Below are 21555 nucleotides of genomic sequence, written 5' to 3'. Positions count from 1 at the left end.
CAGGTTTTTTTTAAATGTCATAACGCTGTGAACAAACTTTGGTACTGCATGGGTGGTGAAGGTTGTGGTCAAGTTTCATCGAAATAGTGTGTGTAGTTTCAGAGGGAAAAAGCAAATTCCTATTTTGGGGTGTCAAACCTGGATCCACTTTGAGCCCGGTAAACCCAGATTTTTTTTTTAATGCCATTAAAAAAACTTTAGTCACAACACAACAAATATTATTTGTGCCAAGTTTTGTCACAATCCCTTCAGCGGTTTCGGAGAAGAAGTTTCAAGTGTTAACAGACAGACAGACGGCTTTACGGATAGACGGACGGACGGACAGACGGACGGACAGACAGACAGACGGACTGACGACGGACGACGCACCATCACATAAGGTCCCCTGAACTTCGTTCCAGGTGAGCTAAAAACTAGAACGACACTATTTGACGTCACGACGTCGACGGATATGCCTCCGCCCACATTATTACAACATTATAATACTTGTACCAAGTTTGATTTAAATCTATTCAGCTGTTCTCAAGTGATCACATTTTTACCTGGCATGACCTCTGACCTTTGACCTCTTGACTCCAAAATTTAATCAGTTCATGTTTACCTCATTATACCTACCTGCACCAAGTTTTACTAAGATCCCTTCAGCCGTTCTCAAGTTATCGTGGGAACGAAAACCTATCACGGACGGATGGACAGACAGACAGACAGCCGGACGGACAACCTGAAAACATAATGCGTCCGGTGACTTCGTCAACGAAGGCATAAATATAGCATAACGTAATTTTTGAACGGTATAGCATAATGTAATGTTGTGGTTAAGCAATCTGTGACCATGTGACAAATCAGCTCATTCTCATATAACCGTGGGGAGGCTGTCATGGATGAGAGGTGTTGAGTTAATTTTTTTAACGCACATTAAATGTGTTTCCCAATTCGCGCTGTTCATCTTTTAAGAATGTTTTTAATGTGCGTTTCCCAATCAGCCCATTACTATATTTTGTCGCAGGTTGTGACTACAATGCGGTCATTCTTGTTCATTTATCATAGTTCAGTTTATAATACTGGGTTTGGTATTTTCCATTAATTTTCCAGATACCAGCTAAAGGCACTCGAGTACACTTCAATTTGAAGCACCTATTGCAGAATATGTGCTCCCTTTGCAAAATAGCGGGGAAATACATGGGCTTATTCACCTCATATATGATTTATTGCCTGCACAGGTTATTTTTGGGCAAGAGGATATTTAAAATGTAGTCTAAAGTACTAACAGGAACCACTCTATTTTTGCCAGAGTAACTTTGGAATGATTAACAAAATAAATTTTCAGTTAAAGCTTGTGCAGGTAAATCTTTCCTGTTGCTAATTCTCAAAAGCAAATTCCGGCCTTGTCCTTCGACTTAGCAATAGGGAACTGAGACTATGTTTGATAACTCAGCTGTGGGATTGTTATTTGTTTATCACTCATCAGCCCATGTTTCACTCATCCATATATATGACTCTCTTCGTTGCTGTGCTCATGAATGCACCCTGAGACCCGTAATTACATTTGAAGTAAGAGAAAACTACAAATGGGAGTCAGAAGTATGACTTTTTATGATAGTCCAGTGCCTGATATTTATTCATCAATTGGAGGCCCATATGTTTTACATTGCTGCGGGTGTATCAGGGCTAATCGAGAAACGTTTCCAGGCTTTTTTTATTTAGTTTTTGTATACAAGATCGAGGCTCGTGTAAGAGCTAACATTCATCACAAAAAGACAAACTGACACATAAAACATATGAAGAAGGGAGCGGGAGATAAGATGGGGACAGAGAGAGCAGCACACAAGTACAACATTTGAGAGCAGGGACATCGGGAGATCTGTGGGAGGGAGAGTGCTTGGGGGGAGGAGGCATGCTAATTTATTAATATTTCGAAGTCAATTTTAATATTTCGAAGCCCATATTAATATTTCTAAGCCCATTTGAATATTTCTAAGCCCATTTTAATATTTCTAAGCCCATATTAATATTCCCAACCCCATATTAATATTTATAAGCCCATATTAACATTTCTAAGCCCATGTTAATATTTCTTAGCCCATATTAGTATTTCTTAGCCCATATTAATATTCCCAAGCCCATTTTAATATTTCTAAGCCCATATTAATATTTATAAGCCCATATTAATATTTATAAGCCCATTTTAATATTTCTAAGCCCATTTTAATATTTCTTCACCCATATTAATATGTCTAAGCCTATATTAATATTTCTAAGCCCATATTAATATTTCTAAGCCCATTTTAATATTTATAAGCCAATATTAATATTTCTAAGCCCATTTTAATATTTCTTCACCCATATTAATATGTCTAAGCCCATATTAATATTTCTAAGCCCATATTAATATTTCTAAGCCCATATTAATATTTCTAAGCCCATTTTAATATTTCTAAACCCATATTAATATTTCTCAGCCCATTTTAATATTTACAAGCCCATTTTAACATTTATAAGCCAATATTAATATTTCTAAGCCCATATTAATATTCCTAAGCCCATTTTAATATTCCCAAGCCCATATTAATATTTCTAAGCCCATATTAATATTTCTAAGCCCATGTTAATATTTCTAAGCCCATATTAATATTTTATAGCCCATATTAATATTCCCAAGCCCATTTTAATATTTCTAAGCCCATATTAATATTTATAAGCCCATATTAATATTTCTAAGCCCATTTTAATATTTCTAAGCCCATTTTAATATTTCTTCGCCCATTTTAATATCTCTAAGCCCATATTAATATTTCTAAGCCCATTTTCATATTTATAAGCCAATATTAATATTTCTAAGCCCATATTAATATTTATAAGCCCATATTAATATTCCCAAGCCCATATTAATATTTCTAAGCCCATATTAATATTTCTAAGCCCATATTAATATTTCTAAGCCCATTTTAATATTTCTAAGCCCATATTAATATTTCTCGGGCCATTTTAATATTTATAAGCCCATTTTAATATCTCTAAGCCCATATTAATATTTCTAAGCCGATTTTAATATTTATAAGCCAATATTAATATTTATAAGCCCATATTAATATTTCTAAGCCCATATTAATATTTCTAAGCCCATATTAATATTTCTAAGGCCATATTAATATTTCTAAGCCCATTTTAATATTTCTAAGCCCATATTAATAATTCTCAGCCCATTTTAATATTTATAAGCCCATTTTAACATTTATAAGCCAATATTAATATTTCTAAGCCCATATTAATATTTCTAAGCCCATTTTAATATTTTTAAGCCCATATTATTTTATTTTTTTGGTGTACTGAATCGAGGCTCGTGAAAGAGCTAACATTTACTTCACAATCAAATCAACCAGACAAACAAAATATATAAAAAGAGGGAGCGGAAAAACAAGATGGGGAGAGAAGGGGAAGCACACAAACACAACATTTGAGAGCAGGGAGATGTGTGGAAGGGAGAGGGCTTGGGGGGCGGAGGCATGGGAAGGGGGGGGGGGGATGGAGAAGTATAAAACACAAGGACACCAAGGACTTCCAGGACAGAAGTTGGTATTTCAAAAAAGTGGAATTGGGGTGAAATTAGCGGGGGTAGAAAAGATCAAGGTTTTGGATGGGGGAAGATAAGAGATGGTGGTGAACAGCTGTTTTAAAGACCTGGAGGGTGGAGTCGGATTGAAGAGAGTGAGGGACTTTGTTCCAAAGGCGGGAGAAAAGAGGAATGAAGGAGTGAAGGTGAGCAGAGAGTCTTAATTTTGGCAGTTTGACCATAAGAGGGTTGCAGGCAGATCTTGTGCGACCTGTAGGAATATTTGCGGGACAGAGCCCATAGAGAGCTGGGGGGCAAGGCCAGAGAGGAGTCGGTAGAAGACGGAAAGACCACCAACCTGCCTGCGGTGTGTGAGTGAGAGGCCCTTGGAGTTAGCTTCATCGCGGGAGATTCCAATGATTCTGAATGCTTTGGTTTCAACAGCGTGAAGACGAGCTAGGTGTGAGGCAGGAGCACCAGCCCAGAGGGGAGAGCAGTATTCCATTGAGCTGCGGATGCAAGCCTAGTATGTGGTGAGGAGCTCAGGTGTGCCAAGGAAGGACTTCGCACGACGGAGGATGCCCAGTCGGCGACTAGCTTTGGAGGCCAGATTTGAAATGTGGTTTTCCCAGGAAAGATCATGGCAGATAGTGAGACCCAAAAGCTTGTGTGACAGAACTTCTTGGAGAGGATTATTCAGAAAGTGGATGGGAGGGTTGTCCAGTCGGTCTTTTCGGAGAGACATCGTAAGAGTGTGAGATTTGTCAGGATTGAAAGACATGTTCCACTTGTTTGCCCAGACATGGGGTTCCACATGGGGATTGAAAGACATGTTCCACCATATTAATATTTCTCAGCCCATTTTAATATTTATAAGCCCATTTTAATATCGCTCAGCCCATATTAATATTTCTAAGCCCATTTTAATATTTATAAGCCAATATTAATATTTCTACGCCCCATATTAATATTTTTAAGCCCATATTAATATTTCTAAGCCCATTTTAATATTTATAAGCCCATTTTAATATCTCTAAGCCCATATTAATATTTCTAAGCCCATTTTAATATTTTTAAGCCCATATTAATATTTCTCAGCCCATTTTAATATATATAAGCCCATTGTAATATCTCTAAGCCCTTTTTTTTTTTTTTTTTTTTTGTATACTGAATCGAGGCTCGTGAAAGAGCTAACATTTATTTCACAAACAAATCAACCAGACAAACAAAATATATAAAAAGAGGTAGCGGAAGACAAGATGGGGAGAGAAGGGGAAGCACACAAACACAACATTTGAGAGCAGGGAGAGGGCTTGGGGGGAGGAGGCGTGGGAAGGGGGGGGGGAGGTATAAAACACAAGGGGACCAAGGACTTCCAGGACAGAAGTTGGTATTTCCAAAAAAAAAAAAAAAGTGTTGGATTTTGGGTGAAATTAGCAGGGTAGAAAAGATCAAGGTTTTGGATGGGGGAGGATAAGAGATGGTGGTGAACAGCTGTTTTAAAGACCTGGAGGGTGGAGTGGGATTGAAGAGAGTGAGGGAGTTTGTTCCAGAGGCGGGAGAAAAGAGGAATGAAGGAGTGAAGGTGAGCAGAAAGTCTTGATTTTGGCAGTTTAACCATAAGAGGGTTGCAGGCAGATCTTGTGCGACCTGTAGGAATATTTGGGGGACAGAGCCCAGAGAGAGCTGGGGGGGGCAAGGCCAAAGAGGAGTCGGTAGAAGACGGAAAGACCACCAACCTGCCTGCGGTGAGTGAGTGAAAGGCCCTTGGAGTTAGCTTCATCGCGGGAGATTTCAATGATTCTGAACGCTTTGGTTTCAACAGCGTGAAGACGAGCTCGGTGTGAGGCAGGAGCACAAGACCAGAGGGGAGAGCAGTAATCCATAGAGCTGCGGATGAAAGCCTTGTAAGTGGTGAGGAGCTCAGGTGTACCAAGGAAGGACTTCGCACGACGGAGGATGCCCAGTCGGCGACTGGCTTTGGAGGCCAGATTTGAAATGTGGTTTTCCCAGGAAAGATCATGGCAGATAGTGAGACCCAAAAGCTTGAGTGACAGAACTTCTTGGAGAGGATTATTCAGAAAGTGGATGGGAGGGTTGTCCAGTCGGTCTTTTCGGAGAGACATAGTAAGAGTGTGAGATTTGTCAGGATTGAAAGACATGTTCCACTTGTTTGCCCAGTCTGTGATTTTGTCTAGGTCTGCAGAGAGTGAGGAGGCTGCAGACTGCCGATCTGAGGGATGAGGAATGGAGCGACAGAGAGTAGAGTCGTCAGCAAAGAGATAGAGAGGATTTTCAAGAGAGTCAGAGAGATCATTGATGAAGACCAGAAAAAGCACAGGGCCCAGAACACTGCCTTGGGGAACTCCAGCCTGAACAGGAAGAGGAGATGAGAGAAACCCATTCAGGGCCACACGTTGACTACGACTAGAGAGGACGTCCGCCAGCCATGTGCCCATATTAATATTTCTAAGCCCATTTTAATATTTATAAGCCAATATTAATATTTCTAGGCCTATATTAATATTTCTAAGCCCATATTAATATTTCTAAGCCCATTTTAATATTTATAAGCCAATATTTATATTTCTAAGCCCATATTAATATTTATAAGCCAATATTAATATTTCTAAGCCCATATTAATATTTCTCAGCCCATATTAATATTTCTAAGCCCATTTTAATATATATAAGCCAATATTAATATTTCTTAGCCCATATTAATATTTATAAGCCAATATTAATATTTCTAAGCCCATATTAATATTTCTAAGCCCATTTTAATATTTTAAAGCCCATTTTTATATTTATAAGCCCATTTTAATATTTCTAAGCCCATATTAATATTTATAAGCCCATTTTAATATTTCTAAGCCAATATTAATATTTATAAGGCAATATTAATATTTATAAGGCAATATTAATATTTCTAAGCCCATATTAATATTTTAAAGCCCATTTTAATATTTTAAAGCCCATTTTAATATTTATAAGCCCATTTTAATATTTCTAAGCCAATATTAATATTTATAAGGCAATATTAATATTTCTAAGCCCATATTAATATTTCTAAGCCCACATTAATATTTCTAAGCCCATTTTAATATTTATAAGCCAATATTAATATTTCTAAGCCCATATTAATATTTATAAGCCAATATTAATATTTCTAAGCCCATATTAATATTTCTAAGCCCATTTTAATATTTTTAAGCCCATTTTAATATTTATAAGCCCATTTTAATATTTCTAAGCCAATATTAATATTTCTAAGCCCATATTAATATTTCTAAGCCCATTTTAATATTTTTAAGCCCATTTTAATATTTATAAGCCCATTTTAATATTTCTAAGCCCATATTAATATTTCTGGCTGGAACCAACCCAGAATGGGTAGCCACTCCGATGCAGGATACTGCTACTTAACCTTGTCTTCACTTTTACGCTCTTCCCCCACCCCCTCTCTCTACCTTTCTCACCCTCTCTGATGTGCAATACTTTTCACGGAGTGTCGGTGCCGCCGAAAGCAGCTTCCTGCGCAAAGATTCTGCTGTGTGATTTGACATTGCATTTCCAGCAGTAGTTAGGACAGATATTTGGAATTTGTTCATGGTGCCGGCAATAGCTCACCTACTCTTCACAAAGGACACTGTGGGGTCTTTATTGTCACCAACTAATGCCAGCAGATGGGATGCCCGTTTAAGTCCATCCGAGGGATGGCACACACATTGACGAATCACGCTGCCTGTGAAACACCAGCATGACAGATTATAGCTGGACTGGCATTCAAACCCAGGCCAGACATTTTAGAGGCAAGTGTGCGTACCTCTAGGCCATCCTGCCAGCCCCTTCATCCTGTCCTCTCCTTCACCAGCATTTCACAAATTCAAGTGGAAGTGAAAATGGTTTCATCGCAGTGAGGTGTACCTAATTTCAAGGTGTCACTACGGTATTACAATTAATTAAACAGCATTTCTTTGTAGCAAAAGATCAGCACCTTTGTATTGATCTTATAGCCACATATCACAGATGGTTTGACTTGCTGTTTACCGGTGTATAATTAGGAGGGAGGTATTGCCCCAATCCTATATGCTTTGTTTAGCTTTATATTTTAAGAGGATGCTCACATGCAGCAATTCTTCATCATATATTTGTCTTGTCTACTCTTTGGACATCCTGCCCTGGTGTTTACTGAGGGTGGCAGAGTAATTATCTCAAGTGCATTTCCTTTTATTTCACAAGGGGCTTAAAGGGTTTGGTACTATTGTAATGCCCCTGTCCGTCTGTCTGCCTGTCTGTGTGTCAATGTCTGTATTTATTATTTTTGCTTTCATTTTTTTCTCTGTAACCGCTTGTCTGATCAATGCGAAACTTTAAACACAGGGGGTGAGGGGGACTCCAAAAGAGAATATTTTACTGATAACTCTGACATAGGTCACATGGTATGGCAGCCATATTTGATAAAAGGGGGAAAAAATGGACAGTTCCAAAACCGCTCAACAAAAAAATTGAAACTTGGCATATGTCATCAGCTACCCATGGGGTATGTAGGATGACAACAATGATGTCATTAGTGAAGTGATATCCCAGCTATAATTGGTTGAATCAAAGTCCTTATCTGAAAAATCTGAAACTTCATATATCTAATATACGACCCGATGTGAGTGAAGAATTAAATCTATGACATCAGTCACGTTGTTTGGTGGCCATATTGGATAGAAAATTTTAAAATGTTAAAAAATATTCTCCAGAACCGCTTAACAGTTTAATGCAAACAATGTTTCATACATATGAACGACTAGCCATGGGGAATATAGTTTGAAGATTTCAACGTCATAGGACACATAGTCTCGCAGCCGTGTTGGATTTAAGCTAAAACGTTTAAATAAAAAGTCTTCTCTTAAACCACTGAACCAATAGATCCAAAACATTAAGTACCGGTATATCATTGGCAAGCCATGGGGATACAAGGTTGATAACTAAAATATTGTCGGCTAAGTGGTTTGGCAGGCATATTTGATTTAACGAGAACCTAAAACAAATTCCTTCTTTTGAACCGCTTAATTTATTGATGTGAAATTTCTTACGTATGATTGACTAGCCATGGGGAATATAGTTTGAAAATTTCAACATCATGGGTGACATGGTATGGCAGCCATATAGAAAATTGAAAATTAATGGAAAAACAAAACCGAAAGTCTAACATGGCGTAGCCGGGGTTGTTCGATACTTTAGTTGAAGAGGATAGTATGACCTGGGTGGAGATACCAGTTAGCAAATAATGTAAGTATTAATTTTTTTTTGCATTGAGACACTAGTTTATTCTATGTTTCGAGTCAACACTGAACCCACCATACACCGCTTCAATCCAGAAACTTTTAATCCAGAAATTTGAAACCATCAGAGATATCCTCTCGAAAATGGGTAAGCTTGGCATATGGAAGGGATACTGCTTATTGACGACGTTTCGTGGTTGTCTGGAAAACAACGGATGAAGGGGGCGACACTAAAAATGCCTCCAGATGCATATGGGGACCGCATGATGACCAGGGATAGCATAGTGAATGTAGAGTAGGGAAGCTTGGTATTATGGTCGGCGGCATGAATCCGATGAATACATGATAATCCATTGATACAATGAGTATCAATCCATAGATAATAAGAAGGCACACACCTGAAGTAAATCGCATGATAGTTTATTCACCGTCGTGTCAATACGCAAAGATACAGGCTTCGATGTATGCGAAAATTCTGAATGTCCACGGGCTCAAGTAGCATGCTTTACGTCAAAACATTACAAAGTGAATGGAAAATGCCATAAACCTGCCATAAATAAAAATAAAATGCCATAAATGATGGCTGACTTTTCCAACGTTTCGTTCTGATGAAGCTCAAGATGGAAGGCCGTCCATCCAGGAATTGTAGAATGCGTGTCAGCTACTACCTTGGTCATACCGTATGCTGCTTCGATGACAGCGGCTGCCTTCAGAGTTCTTTTGTAGCAGTCGTCACAAATTAGTGCGCCCGCTTCCTGAGGAATATGGAGGGGCCCCTGTTATTCCTGAAGATGATAATCGTCAATTTGACCGATGGAAGGCTTCAGTGACCGTAAGCCTTTCTTCAACGATTTCCTTCTAGAATGACTGGTGGCCTCACTAACGCGCGCTTGTACCATTATACCGTTGGTATGATGGGTAGTACCTCGCCCAGAAAGTGTCTCTTCCCAGAAATCAATGTTGTCCCATACAAGAATAGTGGGCACGTTCTTTGCAAAGCCATGAGGAACAGAGTCATGTTCATTCACCAGTCGAAGTTTGGCCAGACTAGTTTCTCACCCAATGATTGTATCAACTGAAGCACAATGCCCGAGCTTATTGATGATAGACAGTAATCGAGACTAACCAGTCAAATGACGAATGGTCATGCCTAGTGCGAGGGATTTGGGTGTCTGTGTCTGGCCCTTAGAAGCCAGGTAAATGATATCCTGGCAGATTGATGTCAATTTGACCTCAGCAGTATTGTCTACCTTAACATAATTCGTGGCTATGGGATCATCGGACACACCAACAATCCATGCAAGAAGGTTATACAATTCGATTGGAATAATACCTTTCGCAGAGGACAGCATCAGATCGTCGGCAGTAGGAGGCCATGGACAGTCCATCGCAGTTGTTGGTTGTTGAATCGCATTCTTGATGATGAGCGCCGCTTGATATACAGTCCTCAGTTCGTCTACTTCGGGTAAATGACTTGACGGTTTCTCGAGGGTTTCATCTATCAACGTGGAGTCTGCTTCGGAGGATGAACCGTCTGACTGCCCTGAGGATATGTCCACGAGGCGATCCAAAACCGTACCGGTCGAGAGGACGTCCACAAATACCAGCTGACTTTTGTTCCGCTTATTTGGCTGGTGGAATACAAGCTGTGGGTAGTCTTGCTGTAGCTTTCGCTTGAGCTTGTCCGACCTGTAGAAAACACCGAATACACTGACATGAAAGGGACATCAATTAGACCTACTTCTAACCAAGGATCAGGACATTATTTTTTCAACGGGGCCGCCAAAGGACACCACCTGTTGATCCAACAAACAAAATACACAGGAAGGCAAATCAAATCATGCTCCATCTACCTGAAGTCTGTGATACCAACTCCCTCTGCTTCAACGCATTTTATGAATAAGGTGACAAGTTTCGTCATCCGGAACACTTCATGATTCTTGATCACTTGTTCTTCTACGACCGAACTGCAAAATGCTGCATAGGCTTTTGCATGCAGACCACTGAAATTTGAAAGCAAACGTAAAATGCAGACATATGTCTTCATGTGGAGTAACCGGCCATGTGGAGAGATCACCTTGTGCCTTAGGCCCTGTGGAGTCAACTTCACAAAACAGGAAAATGTTAGTCACTGAAGAGGGACAGCGAACATGGCTGGCTCAGCCATCTGGCAGATGATGCTGGTATCATTACTTGGCTGGCACATGTGCTGGAGTGTTGCACACATTTCTTCCAGCAGGACATTAGCCAGAAAAACACATCGCTGCATAAATTTCAATTCATGTTCTGGTACAAAAAAATTATTTCTCACTTTAACAGTGGTTTCGAAACTTACCTCTCAGCTGTACTGCTTTGCACTTTCATCGGGGTTTTCCACAAAATTTTACAGTAATCTTTGTAACATACTTTGTGGTATCTCACTTCCAAGGCAACGCAGTCTTTCCCTCTGATGTGCAATAGGATGCCTTCGTCATTTTTGAGAGTAGTGGCTTCCAGCAATTTCCCTGAAAACATAGATCAAATGAATATCACAGTTTGTATTTTCCCTGATCATTCATTTCGGAATTCCAGGCTTCTATCAATTTCTTTTAGAATATGTACTCACCTGCTGTTAACGTTTCAGCTTGCATCAAGCTATCCTTTGTTGTTTTATGAGAGACTCTCACATACCGGTCTGCCTTCTTACAAATAATGCACACTGCTGGTAGGACATGTTTGGGTGAATGCAGGTCAGAACGTGACCTCAATTTTTTCTGCGGACTAGGCCTGTGTACAGCAGACTGATGTTGCTGGCCTGTGTGTACTGAACCTGAACACTGAAGCGATCCCTCACTCTCCAAACTTTGCTGCAGCTGCCTCTTCAGACATTTTTTGGAACTCAGTTCTATCAGTCTCTTGTTGATGAAGCGTTGATAACATTTAGGGTGAAATCCTGCCTCTGCAGGAATGTTGGGGAAGTCGACGTTGACCAGATGCTGGTGTCTGTTGGCAAGGTTGTGACACTCACCGTCCAATTGCAGCCACGTCTGCAGGCATTCACGATATTTACTCCATCTAAGAGGCGTAAATGGCGAAGTTATGTCATTCATGACGTGTTCAAAGTGCATGAAGCACTTTAAACGCGATTTTCTCGAGGCCATGACTAAACATTCAGCGTGACTTGGGCGCCGCCATTTTGTATGTCATGTGACCCAAGCAAGTGTTCTGATAGGCCTAGATTCAAAATTAGTGCCTTCGATGCAAGACAAAGTAGTGCGACATAAAAGTGTGGAAAACTTTCAAACTGGCAGGATCTGTTAGTTAAACCTTTTGTATGTGCTACAACTCGGCATGTACTCAGATTACCAGTGCTTATTTTTTAGTCTCTCTGACCTCGGAATGGGATTGAACGATACACGGTGTCAGCTTGAGGCCTATTTTAACAATCAGTTTGTTTGTGTTTCACACTGAATGAAAAACGTAAAGTAGAGCAAGGCGTTTGTGATATATGACAGGTTCGACGATATGTTCGGCCTGAACGAAATTGGAATCAAAATGGCAGTGTGCGGAGTCAGCCGCTGTTCCGCCGTAATGACATCACATCACCCCTGTCATGTGACCAGATCCTCAGCTCTGATTGGTGTTTGTTTGAGGGGACATACGGACAGACAAACACTGTTCTAGATGGCTTTGCCCTGTGGGCTATGCCGTAAAAATTGGACAACTTCTCTGAAATCGCGTAAAAAAAAAAATAAAACCTGACGTCATAAACTTTCCATGGGGTGTATAGGGTGATAATGATGACATCATTGGAGAAGTAGTATGCCAGCCATAATTGGCTGAATAGAAATCCTTATCCCAAAAATCTGAAACTTCATATATCTGATCAACAATCCAATGTGAGTGAAGAATTTAATTCATGACGTCATTGGTCACGTGGTCTGATAGCATCTCACCACTAAATTGATTCATATCACTAATTTAAAATTTGATTGTTGTCATAATATTGTATTTTGTGGGAAAGGTGGTTCGTAATGGTGGAAGAGATGGGTTTGGGAAAGGAACCTATTCCTTTCGGCTTTGGCCTCCAACTTGTCCAATATTCGATTGAAAATAAAAACGTATAAAATCTTTTCCAGAACTGCTTAACAGATCAATGTGAAACCCCATACATATGATCGACTAGCCATGGGGAATATAGTTTTTTTTTTTTTTTTTTCATATTCACCTTCATTCATTCAATTTAGCCTTAATGTGCACAAAAGTGGTTGTTAAATATCCTAATAATCAATCAATAAAGCTACGGATAATGGTAATGTATGTGACATAACAAGGTGCGCATGGATACATATTAGCAGTGGGCCATAATATTTTTGTTCAGAATGAGCATGTGGGGCGAGACTTATTGAATTTGTTTTGTTTGCTTCTGTGTTTTGCTTAACAATTAAAAATAAATAACACCGCAAAGCGGGTGTAACCCCTCAGCCCATGCATGGTGGAAACCAATTTCAAGATGGCTGCCGTGGCGGCCATATTGAAAATCGCAGCGCACCAATTTTCGAAAGGAACCTTCCTCTACTCAACCCCAACAAACACTGCAAAAATGGATTTAATCGGACAAGCCGTTCTGCTCGAAATTGACGGAAACCAATGTCAAGATGGCTGCCGTGGCGGCCATATTGAAAATCGCAGCGCGCCCATTTTCGAAAGGAATCTTCCTCTTCTCAACCCCAACACACACTGCAAAAATGGATTTAATCGGACAAGCCGTTCTGCTCGAAATTGACGGAAACCAAAAGTTGAGGGACGCCCCAGACACCCGCCCGGACGACGCCCGTTACGACAATACCCCTTAGCCCAATTTGGGCTGAGGGGTGAAAACCCATCTCTTCCACCATTACGAACCACCTTTCTCACAAAATACAATATTATGACAACAATCAAATTTTAAATTAGTGATATGTATCAATTTAGTGGTGAGATGCTATTTATCTTCTATCTATAATTCCAGCAATCTCTGTGTGTCTGTGTGTCTGTGTGTCTGTGTGTCTGTGACCGCTGTTTCTCGACAACCACGGGTCCGATATACTTTAAACTTGCCAGGTATATTGCTGGGGACCCGAGGATGTGCCTTTTCAAGGTTTTAAATTAATCGGACAAGTACTTACCGAGCTATGTCCAAAAAACGCTTCAACCAATCAGAGAGCAGCGAGCTATCACGTGTGCCGAACCGTTAATGCAATGCAAGCGTTAATGCGTTAATGCAAGGCTTTTCTTTTTTTCCCTCTTCTCTTTCTACTTTTCCTTGCGATTAAATTGCAAACAGCCAAAATACGTTGGCGCTAATTGAATAATTGGCCATTAACACTAAAATAATCGTAACTGCGATATGCCAACTTCCGGACAGTGAAGCCTTCCCTGTTGTTGTTGTTTGCAGCAGCTGTTTGCAGCAAGGCAAGGCTTTTCTTTTTTTCCCTCTTCTCTTTCTACTTTGCCTTGCGATTAAATTGCAAAAAGCCAAAATACGTTGGCGCTAATTGAATAATTGGGCATTAACACTAAAATAATCGTAACTGCGATATGCCAACTTCCGGACAGTGAAGCCTTCCCTGTTGTTGTTGTTTGCAGCAGCTGTTTGCAGCAAGGCAAGGCTTTTCTTTTTTTCCCTCTTCTCTTTCTACTTTTCCTTGCGATTAAATTGCAAACAGCCAAAATACGTTGGCGCTAATTGAATAATTGGCCATTAACACTAAAATAATCGCGTACGGGTAGCGTTTTTTTTTTTTTTTAGCAAGGAACGGGCACCCACGTACGGGCAATGCCCTAGTATGTTTAATATGCCGAAGCAGTTTTGTCATTATAATTACTGCTGTCTCATTTATCTTTCGCTCTTATACCTCCTCGTTTGTACTTTCCACCAAATTATAATGACGCCATTCCTTCATTTTTGAGGCAATCTTTTTCAAATTTGGATTTGCAATATGTCCGTACCCCTTTTTCCTATTTCTCGATTAGGTATCTGTTCCTATTTTAAGGCACATTTCGATTTTCAAAGATAATACACTATGAAACCCACATTTTGCCTTTCCATTCCCTTGTATTAAAGTCGATAGAGATTTAAAAAAAATTTTTTAGTGCAAATGTGCATTCAAACAGCCCCGATAGGAGGGATAAGTAGAAAATGGTAGATTAAAATGGTTTTTGAATGGTCATAGGTCAAAGTTGATTGCAAATTAAAGTTTTATGACCTGCAATGCCTCCATTTTAAACAATCCAGATCAATCTTGGCATAAAAATAGCTCAGCACAGCCCCTACAGAATTAAGCAGGTAGAGATTAGTCAGGTATGCATCTTAATTTATTAATTTAGCAATAGTTAATGTGTTCGCATGTAGGTGACATCTCTAAGATGTTTTGGAATGTCACCCAAGGGCCATAGAGAACATGGTACATTGGTACAATCCTTCTCTGATCCTGTACTTGCTATGAAAGGAGAATGGTGCAATATTACACCTTGCATCTAACAACATTTGGTACGTGTTCGTGAAAGTAACACCCTATTCGAAAATTGAAAAAAACCAGTTGTGAATTAATTGCCCTAGATATTTCCCTATTGCGATATTTCAAATGCTCTTGGGAATATAGTGAACATAATACATGTATGCAAACGATGAAATTTCACTTTTCCCCTCCTTATTCCTTTGTCCGACACAGTAACTTCCCTCCACCCCAAGCCTCTTCTTGAAATATTTTCCACACTGTAAACCTTAAAACAACAACCTGCAATCTTAAAACAACCTAAACCAGTCAATTCAGTCTCCTTTAAGACAAAGACCTTCCTCGACGTATGTTGAGGGGTGTTTGGAATGCTTGCCACGTCTGTCAAGTGTGGGATGGTGAGAGTGAGCAGCGGTGGGAATCGGACCGACACAAGTCAGTAGAGAAAGAAACATTAAGTCTTTAACCACTCGATCAAACAGCCAGCTCTAATGATGTCACATTTAGCCACGATTGAAAACCAAGTTAAAACTGTGGCAATTGGTTTGGATTTTTTTTTGTAATGTATCCCATTTCTGAGAATAACGCATGTTGTCAGGATGAAATATACTTCCCTTGCTGTACTTATTCATAATGCATTTTTTGGTATTCTGAGATGCATTTGCACATAAATATATTGTTGCAGATATGAGGACTGTATTTTTTTGATTGTGCTTTATTATGAATATTGGTTATTCTGCGCCTCCTGCCTCCGGAGCTGTGTAAAGGTCAAAGGGCGTCCCATAATTAGTCCATAGAGCACCCACACTACAGCCAATGATAGAATACCCCTGTTCAACAGTTATATCTTATTATGTGTTTTAGGGTAAGGCTGTGTCTCCCATTAATTGAAATACTCCATTGCACCAGTGAAAGAGATAGATTCCCTTCATTCCCACTCCCAAAACTTCCATTCCCCCTTTTCGTCAATTGCCAACTGCATTTTGGGCGGTTTTCTCTTCATCCGCCATTGACCACGAGGCAGGGTTGGGGAAGAAAGGCGGGTCCCCACCTCGTCATAGAGGGGAGGAGTGAGTCAGCCCCACTCAACCAACCACAAACAAGGGGTTGGACTTGGAGAGGGTGGGGAAAGAAAGATCGAGGAGGTCCGCGAAGATTGAGGGGTGGGGCCTATATAACCCACGGCAGGGCGTTTCCAAGAGGAGATGATGAGCTTTTACCGAAACTGCGAGCGAAGTCCAGAGTTGAGCTGCAGATCGAGCCACCGAAACTGCGAGAGAAGTCCAGAGTTGAGCTGCAGATCGAGCCACCGAAACTGCGAGAGAAGTCCAGAGTTGAGCTGCAAATCGAGCCACCGCAACTGCAGCCACAGCAGCGTGAGGCCTGGACGGCAGTTTGGAGCAGGGCCGCGAAGGGGCGGCGGCTGCCCAACGAGTCGATCGGGGCAGGACTAGTTGGACCTCCCTATCCCGCCAGCCATCCATCTCCCTCCAGTCCTATCATCATTCCCCGTGTAAGTGTGCTCGTAGTCTGTCTTTTGTCTTGTTCCTGGGTAGGTAATTAAGTCTGTATAAGCTAAAGATTTCACTGTGTCACCTGCGTCTCATGTCCCTGTAAATAAACGTGACTGCTTTCTTCTTGATTATATGTGTGTAAATAATAAACCCAGTTACCCTTCTGTACGTCTTCTTCCTCTTTGCATTCGGTCGCTTTAGAGTTTTCCCGATTGAATAGCGGTGGCGCGATCCAGCCAAAGTTTGGGGCAAATCGGGTTTTAGAAACGGGGAATAACTGTTCGGTCGCGGAGCCTCCGCTCGGCAAAAATAACATCTTAACCGCGTCCGTAACAATATTCTAAAGATGTATTATGACATAAATATATTCTAAAGATGTATTATGACATCATCTTCACATTTCCCTTCGACTCTGTACCAGAGAAGGCTAGAGCTTGAGAAAAAGAAACTTGCTTGAGAAAAATAAATAAATAAATAGAAATTTAAAAAACTTTAAAAAGAATTTTTTTTTTTTTACAGCAAAGCTTGAGCCAGTAATGTATTCTTTTCACAATAACTCTACCACCTGATCAGAGGAGACAAAATTGTATGAAGACCTATCAATTAAAGTCACATAAATTTGCCATATAAATGAATTTGTGATTGATTGGAATTTGATCTGTCGCTTTTAGATGCAAGACTCACAGTTCGGGGTAGGTTTCATGGAAAAATCTGATGTGTATTTGTGGTTGCGCATCTCAGCCCTCCCCCCAGAGTTTAACGTACAGCTGACACGTCGAGCAGTTCAGGCTGTGCGCGGTGGTGTGGCCCAAATGCCTTGCAGTCCACGTGCGGCACCTCGGCCCATCATTTCTTGGAGCCGCGGCACGGAACTACTTCATGGAAATGACAAGTTGGTGCTATGCTTGTGCATGAGATCCTTTTTCCATTAATGCCAGCTAAAGAGAACTGCCAATGTTGAATTATCATAACAGGAATGGATAATGGGCCTGCTTTAAGGCTTTGCCCTCCATCTTTCTAACTCAAACCATTCCGTTCTGCCTGATTGCTTCCCCACATTCATTCTTCTTATCTACGACCTATGATAGTAGGTAGTCGATAAGAAGAAGCCTTAAAGCAGCTGTCCTATCTTTCTCTTCTCATACTTTCAGTATGTAACCAAATATTATTCGACAAAGTTTAGTTCTCCCATGAGATTCTTCTCACTTTTTTAATACATGATCTAAAGCTCTTATTGGAGCTGCCACACACACACACACGTGGACATAGAGACGAACATACGCAACACAACACAACACAGGACAATTAAATGAGACAAACACAGCCACTGAGCTTTGGAGGAAGTGTCGTCACTTCCCGGGGTACTCTGGGTACCAGTGACGTTACAACAATGATGCCGCGTTTCTTACCATGCTCAGTGGGACATTTCCTAAAGGGGATTTTCCTCCTACCCATGTATACCAGCATATTGGGATTTTCGGTCCTCTCAACCTTTTAAATGCTGAATGTCCGGGGATTGAACCCCCGACCTCCAAGACTCGGAGTGGATGCTCTAACCATTACACCACCGAGTATGTTTAAGCTTAAGCACCACTTAAACTTAAAATAATTAATGAGGCCAATTCTTATAATTGCTCTTACATATACAAGAGTAATCCCAAATAATATTGTCTCCCTACCTACATAATAGACATTATACGATTGACAAACTTTAATCAAGCTACTTTATTTGACATAACTTGACATCCATCCTCTTCAATGCACTTCGTCAAGCAGTCAATCAACCTTTTGATCCCAGAGCAGCAGTCTTCCTTCTGCAGCGTGCTGAACACACTGAATGTGGCTATGTTAACCTCTTCAGTGGATGCATACTAACCTCCCCAAGCTGTTTTTTTATTTTGGAGACGAACTTGAAGTCCCATCCAATGAATATCGTAGGTGAGACAGAGGTTTCCACTCCCAGGATTCTAAATAGATCTCAGACATTGTGCTTTGCATGCAGTGCCACGTTGTCATGGAGGAGGATGATGTCGTTCAGAAGAGCTTGGTAATCTATGTACACGGAACGTCTCAGATGATCACACAAATCCATAAAGTGGCAGTCTCCATTGCTGTTCCACCCTGTGGAACATCTCAGTTTAGAAAGATTAAAATGTGGTTGTACAAACAAACAACCAATGTGGAGCACCATGATGTTCTCAGGATTAGTATTTGGCCTTTTTGGATATGGAAAAGTCAGCCCTTTCCATTATGCTGAACAGACTTCAGTTTTGGCTTATGGTTGTGGCACAATGTTTTTCTCCAGTCATTGTTTTTGTGATGAAAATGCCAAATATGCTGTTGACACAGAAAACACCAGTTCAGTTTCTGTTCCTTCCTGACTACATGTTGGACCCTTTTTCTTATCGTCTTTCTTTTCCCCAGATCCATTGTTGATGATGCAATGCACAATTGACCTTGGTATTCCTGACTGCTGTTAGGCTTTACTGACCGATTGCCATATGACAATCCTTAAGCAATAGTTAGCTAAAAACAGCAACATTTTCCTCGCTCGTCTCATACAGTGAAAGACCTGCCTGAACGAGGTCTGTCATAAGCATTGTATTTTCCTCCAAAGAATTATGATAACCACTGCTGAATACTTCTCAAATTCAGACAAGTGTTAGGAAGAATTGCAAAAATGGATGTGTGGATTTCATGTGCATTTCTCTTCGGTCTCACCATGAATTTAACAAGAGCTGACATGTCTTCTGCCACAATCACATCCTTGGCACTAGATGACACTAATTAAAATATTGCAAAAAAAATGTGTGAGAAACTTGACATTTACTCCACATACCAGTAAAAGTATGCATATAATTACCCTCGCCAGAGGAGAGGGTATTGCATTTGAGTCTGTTTGTTTGTATGTTTGTTTGTCTGTTTGTTTGTCTGTCTGTCTGTTTGTCCGCACAGAATAAATATGATTTTCTCTGCAACCGTTGGTCAGATTAACAGGAAATTTTCAGCAGAGGTGCAACCCCACCTGCAAAATTTTTTAATGATAATTATGACGTCATAGGTCACGTGATTCGGCCGCCATCTTGGAAAAACTGAAAAACTTTGCACCTCGATATTTCAGAAAGCGCTGAATAGAAAATTGAGACATGGCTCATTGCAAAGAACTCTTCATAGGGAATAAAATATGTTAATGATGATGTTCAATGAGCTGGGGCTCCCACGTCGATCGGAAGAATGGACGCGACAAAAAGCTGGAATTCATCCGAGTTGCTTTAATCAAACCAAACAATCAGGCACTCTGAAAAGCCCGTTTATCGGGCAGCAATATATATACATATTATCCCGGAGCGTTTGCCCAGGAAAGGCGAGAGGGGGCGTGGCCCAGCGTCCTGGCTGCGGCCTGGCAAGTTGAGGGCGAGCCTGCCCGGGCATGCCCGGGCATGCCCGGGCGTCCCGACCGAGGCCTGGCAAGTTGAGCGCGGGCCTGCCCGGGCGTCCTGGACGAGCCCGGCATGGTGATCGCTCCGCGTCCTTGATAGGTGCAAGGCGATTGTGAAAACCCAGCGGTAGCCGCTACACACGTCCCCCCAGAATCGACTTGCACCGGCAGGGTCAATTTGAGGGGGGTCCTGATGACCCGGCCGAAGCGACCCCTGGCGGGTCGTGGGAGGGGGTCCGGTGTGGTGGTGGGCGGTCGAGTTGGGGGCACCGTGGACGGGGGGCGGCCTCGCCGCGGTGGAAGGGCCGCCCATGGTGGGTGGTCGACGTCCACGTGCGCCGGCTTGAGGCGGTCCACCGCAATCCGGTCCGACCTGCCGCCGATGTCGATGACGAACGACTTGTCGTCCCGTCGCAGCACCCGGAAGGGCCCGTCGTACGGCGGCCGGAGTGGCCCCCGATGTGTGTCGTGACGCACAAAAACATACTCCGCTGTGCGAAGTGCTGGGGGGACGTAGGACTGGGGGTCACCGTGGTGGGATGTTGGCACGGGGGCAAACCGTCGGGCGGCCTCCTGGAGGTCCGAGCGCTGGTGAGCTGCGGACCAGGGACTGGTAGCGTCGGGCACGAATTCGCCCGGGACGCGTAGCGCTTGGCCATAGACAAGCTCGGCGGTGGATGCCTGGAGGTCCTCCTTGGGGGCCGTGCGGAGGCCCAAAAGGACCCACGGCAGCCGGTCGGCCCAACCGCCGTCTTGAAGGCCGGCCATGAGCGCGGCCTTCATGGAGCGGTGGAATCGCTCGCACAACCCGTTTGCTTGGGGGTGGTAGGCCGTAGTACGGTGGAGCTTGACCCCCAGGTTGCGGGCGACCGCGCCCCACAGCTCGGAGGTGAACTGTGGTCCGCGGTCTGACGAGATGTCCGCCGGTGCGCCGAAGCGGGCGACCCAGGTGGCGATGAAAGCCTGCGCCACGTCGGCGGTGGTGGTGGAGACGAGGGGAACGGCCTCCGGCCACCTGGTAGTCCTGTCCACCATGGTGAGCAGGTGTGTGAACCCCCGTGACGGGGGGAGGGGGCCCACCAGATCCACGTTGACGTGGTCGAAACCACGTTCGGGCACGGTGAAAGGTGCCAGCTGGGCCTGGGTGTGTCGGTGGACCTTGGCCCGTTGGCAGGCCGTGCAGGTGCTGGTCCAATTGCGGACGTCCCGACGAAGGCCGTGCCAGATGAATCGCGCTGACACCAGCTTCTGGGAAGCTTTCCGGCCCGGGTGGGAAAGGCCGTGGAGGGAGGCGAAGATG

General features: G+C 42.2%; 1 protein-coding gene across 1 annotated transcript in view; it reads left to right on the top strand.

Annotated features, from left to right (window-relative positions):
* Window positions 1-21555, top strand: part of CNTN2 (contactin 2) — a 393061-nt gene that overhangs the window by 208473 nt on the left and 163033 nt on the right. The window contains exon 12 of the mRNA XM_068113156.2: window positions 17558-17708. Within this exon, the coding sequence (XP_067969257.2) occupies window positions 17558-17708 (151 nt within the window). The remainder of the gene's footprint in view (window positions 1-17557; window positions 17709-21555) is intronic.

Source organism: Myxine glutinosa, chromosome 4, assembly GCF_964187855.1.
Source record: "Myxine glutinosa chromosome 4, kmMyxGlut1.1, whole genome shotgun sequence".
NCBI classification, from domain to species: domain Eukaryota; kingdom Metazoa; phylum Chordata; class Myxini; order Myxiniformes; family Myxinidae; genus Myxine; species Myxine glutinosa.
Note: the sequence above shows the minus strand (reverse complement) of the source record. Positions and strands in the feature narration are given on the sequence as shown.